This window comes from Lagopus muta, chromosome 1 (assembly GCF_023343835.1).
Source record: "Lagopus muta isolate bLagMut1 chromosome 1, bLagMut1 primary, whole genome shotgun sequence".
NCBI lineage: Eukaryota > Metazoa > Chordata > Aves > Galliformes > Phasianidae > Lagopus > Lagopus muta.
The window spans coordinates 78417180-78428862 of record NC_064433.1 but is presented as its reverse complement, the minus strand read 5'-3'; the positions used below and the strand labels follow the sequence as shown (position 1 = coordinate 78428862).

Sequence of the window (11683 nt, the reverse complement as noted above, 5' to 3'; positions counted from 1 at the left end):
TTTTGTATTCTTTTACTAGACTCCAGCACAACCCTTCAGTGACAATTGCTTACATTATGTTTAAGTCACTAACAGACACAGATGGGATACTCACCTGTGGCACTTCTGCCTTATATCTCCTGTGTCCTGTAACCCTCTAACCTAACAGATGACAAGAGCCCTACTGGGATTTCAGTTTCAGCCTTCAAGTACAAAATACAAGGATCACTCAAAAGCGAAAATGAGAAGATCGCTGAATAGAATAGTCAGTAAAGGAAAATTTCCTTCAATCTGCCCTTCAATCTGCTAGCCTAATAAATTCATCTGGTTATTCAGGATGGACGTAAAATCTCACTTTCTTCCTGTTATACTTCATACACAACAATTCTAAATCAACTCTTTACACTTGTATGTAAAGTACAGAATACAGACATGGGATTAGCCACATTCCAACTGTACAAGGTCCCTTAGGTAAATTACTCGCAAGAGATATCACTTAATAAGTAGTGTGAACACGTTCATTTTTACTTAACTGCCTCCCACAGTCTTAATTATCTCTCTCATATCTGAACAGTTTTTCCAATTTCTTCAAACATCCATTCTTTTTAATCTCCTCCCTTTTCTCTGTCCCTCCAATTTCTTTGAAGTTTTGAATCCAAAGGGATCCTAGAATCTGACCTGAAATATGTAGGTGACAATCTCTTCTGAGTGCCATGAAAAAATTGTTTTCCACAGTGAAAGTTTTCCCTGTGCACAACTGCCCCCAGCCACCACTGCTACCTTTTGCTCTGGCAGTCTGGACATCCTTGATCTGTAATTCTTTCCAGTGTCACAAACCTCAGGTCTGTATATGACATGTCACTTCTGTAGTTATTTCTGGCAAGGCTGCAAGAGGAATCAAAGGTTTCGGACTTCCCACAAGAACAGTAGACAAAAGATTCTGATTGGGATTAAATGAATGGTCAATGTCACTGGGATTTGAGAGAATTATTCATATAGAAGTCATGTTTCTTTATTTTTATTTTTTTGCTTATTTTAAAGGATTTCATAACACAGAAATGCCAGAGGTTGTGAACTCACACACTCACCAGAAGCTAAAACAATCCCAGAATAGTGTTTTACTTTCATGTATATGCATAGAAATCACCAATTCTCAATTCTTGGAACAATTGCATAGTTACCCAGTTTGGAGAATAAATCCTTTTTTCTGGAAATAAAAAGAAGGAAGAGAAAAGGCGAAGAGGAACTGATGTTACTTTTAGATTATGTCTAAACAATTACTTGATGTTTTTCAGTAGCAAGGACATTTGCCTTCTGGCTTTATTCTGAAGTGATTAATGTCCAGAAAATTTTATCTAGAAGGGCTTTCTAAGATGGTTAAGAGGAATGAAGGTAAAATGAAGTGGAAACTATAACTTATCCCTGTTGCTTATTGCTTATGAGCACATCATGCTTGTCCTGAAGGGGAAGCACATATTCTTGTCACAGCCACTGTCCATTACTGGGACATGAATGAATCCAGGTTTCTCAACTGTTGTTCCAAGTATTACTGCACTGTAAAAGGCAGTGAGCTGAAAAAATCAAGTGAACTAATGGGGAGTCAGGTGGAATACTTACATACCAGAGAACAACACTGTGCTCCTACACTAGCTCAGGCCCAGCAGCAATCTAGGCTCAGTTACACGTGACATGTGATAATACCCTCCTTGTAGCAAGGATGATTAATGGAGCAGAGCGGCATATCGTTGTGCTAAGGTTGCCACTGAGACACAGCTTGAGAGTCTGCTCCATGTACTTTCAAACTTCAGGTGCATGGACATATGGTGGAGAAACTTAACTAGTTTCTGAGTTATTGTATATGGCACTCTACTGCATTCAGTCCAAGTACTGCTGGTCTCACCATCTGTGTGTAAATCTCTGGGACAAAAGGAGAGCACCAATTAGCACCAGGACCCAGACTTATCTTAAAGAGGAAAAAATGAGCACAGTGACTTGGACTGTCTCATCTGGGCAGACACAAATAGACCAATAAACGCTAATTTCCAAGAGTGTCTTGTTTTTTCCTCAATAAGATGATGCTTGTGAATCTTCTGTCATACCTTCTCATAATAACTCTTATGCAAAGAGAATGAAATGTAGAAGCTTCTTTGCACATAGTTCATTCAATAAAAATCTATTTTTGCTTTGTAAGCAACAGAACCTTTTCAGATTACCATTATTCATCATAAAATATAAAAAAATTCTTCATAATGACTTGCCACAATGGCAAAAGTATCAGGGAGGCCTCGTGAGTCCCAAATGTGCTCCATATTTTACATTTATAATGCCTCTGGGGAAGTATTTGGTATGACTAATCAAGTTGGCTTTAATGTAATACTCCTTAGAAGAGTAAGCAGTAATTTCTCGACAAACTCTGAGAACAGTACAGTGGCATGTTTCCAGTGCTTTAAGTTTTATTCCCATTTAAGATCATGCTACCTAATAAATAAAAGAACAGCCTTGACATCCACCCCTTGATAAAACCAGAACATGTTTGCTGACAGAAGACACAAGCATATTCTGCCCACACTTAGGTATGCTTTGACTGGTATCCAGGGAAGGACACAAGGAAATCAATGGATTACTATGGCATGGAATCTTAGATTTCAAACAATGGTAAAGAACTGCGAAAAGTCAATTATGGGGTACTTGTGTTTGTTTTAGCAAATCTGTAGGAGTCTGATCATATTTTTAAAACCTTTTGAAAGGCAGTAAGGGAAAATATAAAGCGAACATTTACTTCAGTATAAAATAAAGACAAAATAGAGAGATAACTGAGGCAAAACAGCAAGAGACAGTGAAGAAATTTAAATAATCATTGGATGGCAGGCTAGCAAGACAGCAGATAAATTTCTGGCAGCACAGTATTAATGGCAATAAATAGAAACAGAATCATCAATAAATCTTAAGAAGAATGAGTTACGGTATACTTTTGGGAGGTGTTACTTCATACTGCATTGATACTATTTCTTTAGAATTGCTTAATCATTTTATCTGATTTTTTTTTTTTTTTTCAAATTGATTTTTCTAGCATTTGAACCTCTAAATTTCAGCTAAAAAGCTGGTGGTAACTTATTGAAATATGAGAAAAAATCCCCTGAAAAACGTGGGTAATTTGCACTTCTTTTCTACATTGAATCCCATCAGTTTCAAAGGCTGTACATACAAGAAAAGCTATTTTACATTTCTTCATTGTTGTTTTTTTTTCTTTTATAAATCATAGAATCATAGAAACATTAAATTGTTTGAGTTGAAAAAGACCTTAAAATCATCTGTCTCCAACTCCTCTTCTATGGGCAGGAATATTTTCTACTGGAATTCCTATAATACACAAAAGAATTTAAGAAGAGAGAGAAAAAAGAATATTATCCATATGCTACATAAATACAAAATCAATCACTCACACTTCTGTTTCTTATTTGTCTACCAAAACACAGAAACCTTTCAGTATTAGACTAGTTTTGTAGCAAAAGTAATGAGAGACAGGGAAAAAAAAAAAAAGAAAAAAAAAAAGAAAAAAAAGAAAAAAAGCAGTTCATGCTAATGCATGGTTACACTGCATCACTACTTTTATAATTAGAGAGTGGTAAATGGTTTTTAGCCTCCTTGTGAGAACACATAACATTCATGAATCCATTGGTTCTGCTCTGCAACTCTGAAATGCATCAACAAGGCTAATGATTCACTAGATTAATGTAATTGCAACATTGAGCAATATGTCTCTATAGATGCTATCCTGCCTTTAACATATACACCAGTCCCAGGCAGTTTCCAAACACAAATAGTAACACATTATTATAGAACATTTTTTTTTTCTATCTTAGCTATTCAGAAGAGAAAGTGAACACAATTTTTAAAAAGTACTATTCCTAGTGGTCATGAGAAGTAAGAGAAATACCAAGCAGTTGTATAAATGAAAGAAAACTTTTGGGTTGTTGAACTGAATGTTCTTGTTAGCTGCAGGATACATACATAGCATCTGTGATAAGAGAATTGGCATGTGTACCCTGCGTAGCAGAGCATTTGGGGGGATCTGTCTGCCCACACAGAACTTCAGGACTGGGGCCTGTGAGAGAAGAGTGAGCAGACTGGTTGTTGAAGGACTGCCATAGCAGGAGACAACAGGGCTGGTGGCAGAGCCTTAAAATTGAAAATACAGTAGGCACTGTATACATACACACATATATCATTCAGTACATAAGTACTTATTATATTGCAAATGCTTTCATTTCAGCAGGAATATCCCACTTGCAGCATACTCCAGACACTGATCATATGGCCAATTTCAGTAGATTGAACCTTACAGAAGTAGGACAACATGAGTGCAGGGGTAGAAAAGGTCCTGGAGGAGAGAGAATAATCTGACCTCCAATTAAACAGGTCAGTAACATGACCTTCAATCCATTCACCCTTAGGGTAGGGGTGGAGAAAAGAATAATTTGGAATGAACAAACTCAGACCCTTTCTGCTCATAGAAGTGCAGGGTCAGGCCTGCAGAGATCTCTTGATGCCCTTTACTGAGCTAGTTCAACATCTAAAGAACAAACTCGTAGCCACCACCTTTCTCCTGATCTGACTGGAAGGTTTTAGAGATCCCTTCAAAAGAGGGAACGACACGTACCAAGAAAATAACCAAAGGAGACAGGCAGAAACAAACAAGAGCTGTCAGTGACAAAGAGAAAAAAAGAGGGAAGCTAAAACTTCGAGAGCAGAGACCAGGTACAGACCCAGAGGCAGACAGAAAGAACTAGAGTGGGAAGAAGAGATGGGATTCAACAAACAAGAAGGAATCTGCTCCTTCTCCTAATCAGAGGACTGGAGAGGATGAACAGAAGCTAGGAAGGAGAAAAGATACTGAATAGCTTGAGACAGCAAAAGGCCACAGATCTGCCCCATGGGGATGCATAACTCAGTCATTATCTGCTTTGTTTTAGGATTTTTCTTATGGGTAAGTCACATCAAGTTCTTTTTAACACGGTCTGTGCTGTGAAGTTATGTGGGAAAGCTGGAGGAGTGTTAGCAACTGATGATAACAGGAATTTCTGCAATACTAGAAGGAGTTGGGCATAGGCATAGAGACAGAATACTTGCTGTAATTCCAAGGATGGTAACACAGAAATCAAGGTACCAAGGCAGAACAGGAAGCATAGGAGTGTAATATGTAATAGCAGTTTTTAGGGCTTCAAATATTTGAGCACTGAGAACAATTTATATGTGTAGCGTAACAGTTTTTGGTGGGGAAAAGTTGTGATCAGCCTGAAGGAAGTTGGGGTCTTCACTGGGAACAATGTTGAGTAGGATTTTATTGACTATGTGAAGATGTGAAAATGGTGTGGCTGGTATCACAGTAACTTCAAATCTAGAGCAGAATATACGAGAAAATTATTAAAGATAATAGTAAATCATTTTTATAGGAAATTCAGACTGCTAACAGTCTATGTAACAAAGATACAGGTTGCATATCTTGTTTTCTCCTTCTAGTTTCCCAAAGTAAGAAGTGAGGAAGGGTGTCTCAATGCTGAATTGTGAGTATTCATAGGTATTGCACTCTTTTAAGAAAACAATGAAGGACAAAAGACATAACTGTTATGACATGGTGGCAGACATTTTCCAGAAACACTGTAACTGTTGAAAACTTAGATAAAATGTCCCTTGCTTTCAAGGTGAGATGCATTGATTGCTACCTCTTCAACACACTGATCCTGCAGTACCATTTCTGCTTCCTATTTGGATAACTGTTATGATAAAGAACATTCTGGTGTAATTTTGATTGGCTGAGGTTATGAATTTGGAAGTGACCATTCCTTGAAGATTTGTTTCTTTAAATATACTGCCTTGATGATGTCATTTGTAAGAATAAAAGAAATTAAGACAAATTAAGGAGACGCAGGAATGGCTCAAATCTGCATCAGGGAGGGTTCAGACTGGAGATTAAGAAAAAAAATGACTTTATTCTACCTACTCTTAAAAAAAAAGGGGGGGGGGAGAGGGGGAAGGAAAAATGAGGATTCTGTTTTGATTAAAGAAATACATTTCAAAAATGCACGGGAAAGGTCTGCTGACTGAAACAAAAGGAACATACAACACAGCATCCAGAATATGCCCACAGTATAGGGCCAGAAAGAAATAAAAAAGAAATTCAGGAGGAAAAAAAAAAGTAAAACAATAGTATTTGACAGACTAAATGGTGAATAAACATATTAAGGTAAGGAAGTTTAGAAAGTACATGATATAGATTGCTAAGGCATGAAAACAGACTTGGTTAAGCTCAAATATCAGGATAACAAGAGATAAAGCCAAAGAGAAGAACTCACTTCTAACAGGAAGATTGATGAGGTTGGACAACTGTCTCCTATACGAAATGAGAACTGTGGGTTTCTCATCATTTGTGCCACTTACAAGCTGGAGTGTGAGGGGAGCTGGCAGAGAACGCAGTGGGAGATCTTCCTATTTTGTTGTTCTATGTCTAACTGTTTATTTCTCCTCAGCTGTTCAGGTACTGAGTGGATCCGTCTCTGGTATATTTGGTAAGATGGCTTGTGATTACTTAAAATATGTGCATCACTGGGCAATTCTAGCAGCAAACAGTGGGATTAAATAGGATCTTGTAACTCACTCAAGTGTGATGCTACTCTCCACTTTACCTCTCTGCCCTTTAAATGCTCTACAGTAGCAAGGCACCACCTTAGTCATTATGTTGTCTTTGGCAAACGCTGAATTGCCATCACAGGCATTTTTTCAGTGTCATGTATAGTTGTAAGTATAATATTAATAAAGCCTTTGTGTCATTATATGCCTTTTAAAAGGCCCATTTTTTTAATAATTTCATTCTGATTCCTTAGTAATTCAGTATGAGATTAAAAAGAATTGCAGTTGTTGGGCATCTACAAGGCTGCATTAGTAAGAGTGAAGCTAGAACATTGAGAGTTATGACTTTTCCCCTCCACTTGTAACTCATAAGGACACTCCTGGAATAGCTAGCTCACTTTTGTTTCCCCAGTTAGAAAGAGATGTTGACAAGCAGGGGCAACAACACCTAGATACAACAAACTGGCTAGGGGACATGATGTATGAGGAGGAACTAGGTTTATCCATCCTGGAGGAGGCTAAGAGGTAGGGAGAAAGGAACTCAACTGATGTTTTCCACTAACTAAGGTAGGTCTAGATTGAAGATAGAGCCAGATTTTCCTCAGAGGTGCACAGCAAAAGGATCTGAGGTCATGGACCAAACTGCATGCAGGGAAACTGGTTAGACAAAGACAAAATGCTTACCTCAAGGTAATGTCACACAGGAACTGGTGCTTGAAAGAGATGTGGCATCCCCTTCTCTGGAGACTGTCAAACTCTATTGAAAAAGGCTCTAAACAATTGTGTCCAGCTTTGACATTAGCAAGGAGAGATTTTAATATGCCCCCTCAAAAAAAAAATCTTTCTGTCCATATCCAGTTTTCTCTCTTCTTCTAGGCTGGTGGTTGTGATTGGTGGACTGCTGCTGCTGTGCGGCTTGGTTTCTGTCTGCATGAGATGCTGTTTCACTCACTGCCGTCAGGCTGGGGAGGAATCAGGTCCTCAACCCTATGAGGTCACTGTCATTGCTTTTGATCACGACAGCACTCTCCAGAGCACCATTACATGTGAGTGGGCTTTGCCAGATACTGGGCACCTCACAACATCCCACTGTGGGGGTTGCACCATAAAATGCCCAGACAGGCATATGAAGTCCTCCAACGGGCTGGCAGAAGGATGTCCTAGGCAGGGTGCTGGGAATGTGGCATCTGTAAATACTATAAATTCAGGTATTCACCAGGCCTTATGTAGCAAATATGGTCAGATGGTGAACTGTTCGTAAGACATGTTTGGGTGGACTAAGGGCAGCTGCAAGATCCTGGATGGCATTAGAGAAAAGAGTAATTATGGGATGTTGCTGATGGGGCTTCATTCCTCCCTTTATGGGAGGACCAAGGGGCAGGAAAACATTCTGGCCATGGGGAGAGAAAAGCTTGTGCACTGCAGATATACCTGTCCCACTTTAATTGTACAATGCTTTCAGGATGAGGGAAATAGCTTCTGTCTCCTCCCTTTCAGCTCTCCATTCGGTATTTGGGCCAGCCGCCAGGAGGATACTAGCAGTGGCACACTCCCACAACACTGTGCAGGGCACGCCACCCCTGACAGCATCAGACATTCCTCCAGTCTACGATGAAGCTCTACACACGAGCAGGTTCACTGTTGCCAGGGCAGGGCAGAAAATGCTAGACCTGGATCCAGCGACTAAAGAAAAACTGCAGACATCTGCCGAGGACAAGGACATCCAGCCAGTCTTTGCAGGACACTAGTGCTTACGTTCACTGAATGGCAGTAAAATTCAGAATAGTAACATTCAGAGAGTAGTTCTTGTGGTCAGGGTTAGGAGTATCAGATTAATCCCCTTAGTCTAATGAGAAAGGGAAAAAAAGAGACTAAAATTCCAGATAGTTCTAGATCCAGAATATTCGGATAGTTCCTTTTTACACCTTGAGATAAGTGACCATTGGCAACCCCTGGATCCATTTATTATACACACACATCACTAGATTCACAGATTGCACATCCAAGCATGCAGCAAGATAAAAGTGCTGAGCCTTGCAGGCTGGTGCTGGATACCTACAGGGAGATGCTAGGCCTGTAACCAGCGGTGTTCCTCAGGGGTCTGTGCTGGGTCCGGTCTTGTTCAACATCTTCATCAATGACCTTGATGAGGGGATAATGTCCACCCTCAGCAAGTTTGCCGATGATACGAAGTTGGGAGGATTGGCTGACACGCCTGAAGGCTGTGCTGCCATTCAGCAAGACCTGGATAGGCTGGAGAGCTGGGCAGAAAGAAACCGGATGAGGTTTAACAAAAGCAAGTGTAGAGTCTTGCATCTGGGGAGGAATAATTGCATGCACCAGTACAGGTTGGGGGATGAGCTGCTGGAGGGGAGCTCTGCGGAAAGGGACCTGGGTGTCCTGGTGGGCGACAGGTTGGCCATGAGCCAGCAGTGTGCCCTAGTGGCCAAAAAGGCCAATGGCTTACTGGGGTGCATTAAAAAGAGCGTGGCCAGCAGGTCAAAGGAGGTGATCCTCCCCCTCTACTCTGCCCTGGTAAGACCTCATCTGGAGTACTGCGTCCAGTTCTGGGCTCCCCAGTACAAAAAAGACAGGGATCTCTTGGAAAGAGTCCAGCGGAGGGCCACGAAGATGGTGAAGGGCCTGGAGCATCTCCCCTATGAGGAAAGGCTGAGTGAACTGGGTCTGTTCAGCCTTGAGAAAAGGAGACTGAGAGGGGACCTGATCCAGGTCTATAAATATCTAAGGTGTGGGGGGCAGAATGGCGAGGCCGGACTCTTTTCAGTGGTGAGTGGAGACAGGACAAGGGGAAACGGCCAGAAACTGGAGCATAGGAAGTTCCGCACAAACATGCGCAAGAACTTCTTTACAGTGAGGGTGACGGAGCACTGGAACAGGCTGCCCAGGGAGGTGGTGGAGTCTCCTTCTCTGGAGACGTTCAAGACCTGCCTGGATGCCTACCTGTGCTACCTGGTGTAGGGAACCTGCTTTGGCAGGGGGGTTGGACTCAATGATCTCTGGAGGTCCCTTCCAACCCCTACAATTCTGTGATTCTGTGATTCTGTGATTCTGTGATCTCATTCTGATTGCCACCAGCCTAAATTTCCTGGGGATGGCAGAGGTTTTCAGAGCAGGAAAAGCAATATGAAAAGGTCTTACACCAATATTAAAATCAAACTCCAGGAAAGCGCCAGCCATCCATTCACAGTAAATAAAAAAGAGGCTACATGTACACAATCTGCATGTAAGTGAAAGATAGCATAGTATACACTGGTAGTATTTACAGTTCCCTAAATGCTCTACAGGATATATAGAGGGAGTACACTCTTGTTTTGAATATGATATGTAGCAATTCTGAAATAGCAGTTATAAGCTCTGGTATTTGAATTGAAACTATGATGTGCGCAATAACAAATCAAACAATAGGAGAAGAAAGTATTCTGTTGTTAAAATAAAGTTTAATTATGTTTTAGTTGCCTTCATATTGTATCACTTATTAATTATTCCTACCACTGCTGTCAAAATCAGATCAGTCTAAAGAAGGTGATTTAAAACATTTAAGCCATTTTTCAGATATAAATAATTTGTGAGTCTTTTCTGATCCATAGAGATATGATTAATCACAAATAGATATTCATCAAACTGCTTGGATGAGCACTGCTATGGACTAACTGCAAAAAGTTTACTTCAATTCAAATTTTAATACTTCAATTCAAAGTTTAATTCAATTAGATACTCAAAGTGACTGTTGAATTACACTGGTGTTGTCTGTACCCCAGGTTTTGCAACTGAAAACATTAAAGAAGAATAACATCAGATACCAAACAATAAGCAGTCATTATTTATTTTATTTTTATTACCTTAGTTAATAATTACTTTACATGTTAATGTTGATATGTATGCACAGATCACAGACAACATCTATCTGAAGTGACTGCACAACTCTTCCTGCTACACTACCCAAAACCTCACAGACTTTAACATGTTGATGTTTGCAACACTCCTTGTGAAATACAGAATAATACAGCCACTTTTCAGATAAGGAGAGAAAGGATTGAGATTATAATCATCAAGGGATCTAGAAAGGAATGTTGGTAAGATATCTCCAGGGATAGCATAAAGCAGAACTGAACAACTAGAAGATCTCTGATTGTGTCCCAGACTTTGGCTGGTCACAGAAATTTTGTATCCAAGAAAAGAACTTAATGCAGGTCTCAGTTCCCTAGCTCACCATTATTTTTTTTTTCCTGAATTACCTAGTCATTTGTTAATTGCATCAGTGATAGATGAAATTGAATAAAATAAATAAGTGACATATAAGGTTATGTCTCTTATGTTACGTAGCACTTGAAATAATAATAACTGTTTGTGCAACATCCAGTTGTGTGACCTATTTCGTCAGCTGATCTCTGAAGTTGAGTTCAAGCCTGATGTCTCTATCACGCTGCAGAACATTTCCTGGAAGTCTCTTGTTTACTTCAGAGTAAAGTCCTGAAGCAAGCAGAGACATTTGCTGAAAATGTGTCTGGCCCTATTAAGACCAGAAACTTCTTGGAAGCCTTCACAAACATTTCCATTTGGAACATACCATTCCTGCGCTGTCTCCACCCCCTTTTTTCCTGCTGAAGAACACAGCCGGCCAAGTCCTGAGCTGTGCGTGCTTTTAACATGAGATGGCAGTCGTTCTCCACAGGGGAGCAATCTCACTGCTAGAATTCTTCCCAAACATAGTTATACAAGAAAGGATATTTTAAAAGAATTTTTATGATAATTTTGTAATTTTGATCAGATGTGCAATAAAAAAGGGAAGTTTTAAAATGTTTTACTCCTTCCCCCTCCTCTGCATCACATCACCTTTGCTATCTCTGTTCTCCATTTCAAGGAAAAAATAATGTGTCACTTGTACTGAGAGCTGGGTATTACCTGAGTGTATTTCCCTCGAGCAGAGCCACTATTGTCTAACTCTCATATACTTTTCTGTCTGCTCATATCTTCATCCACTTGACTCATGCTTCATTGTGACTGAGTGTAACGGGTCTTCTGCTGGCAAGAGATCAAATAATGTGACAATAATGAT

At 40.0% G+C, this 11683-nt stretch overlaps 1 protein-coding gene across 1 annotated transcript; it reads left to right on the top strand.

Moving 5' to 3' along the window:
• Positions 1-4477: 4477 nt before the first annotated feature.
• Positions 4478-10078, top strand: TMEM52B (transmembrane protein 52B). The gene is made up of 5 exons (XM_048933249.1): positions 4478-4966; positions 5500-5543; positions 6507-6545; positions 7483-7652; positions 8104-10078. Exons 1-5 carry the CDS (start codon positions 4913-4915, stop codon positions 8352-8354), a joined length of 558 nt encoding a protein of 185 aa, XP_048789206.1. The 5' UTR covers positions 4478-4912; the 3' UTR covers positions 8355-10078.
• The last annotated feature ends 1605 nt before the right edge of the window (positions 10079-11683 follow it).

Coding starts and splice junctions, on each gene's coding strand:
- TMEM52B (XM_048933249.1), top strand. CDS start 4,913: ATGGGGATGCATAACTCAGTCATTATCTGCTTTGTTTTAGGATTTTTC. Junction 5,544..6,506: donor GGGTGTCTCAATGCTGAATT/GTGAGTATTCAT, acceptor ATTTCTCCTCAG/CTGTTCAGGTACTGAGTGGA. Junction 6,546..7,482: donor ATCCGTCTCTGGTATATTTG/GTAAGATGGCTT, acceptor CTCTTCTTCTAG/GCTGGTGGTTGTGATTGGTG.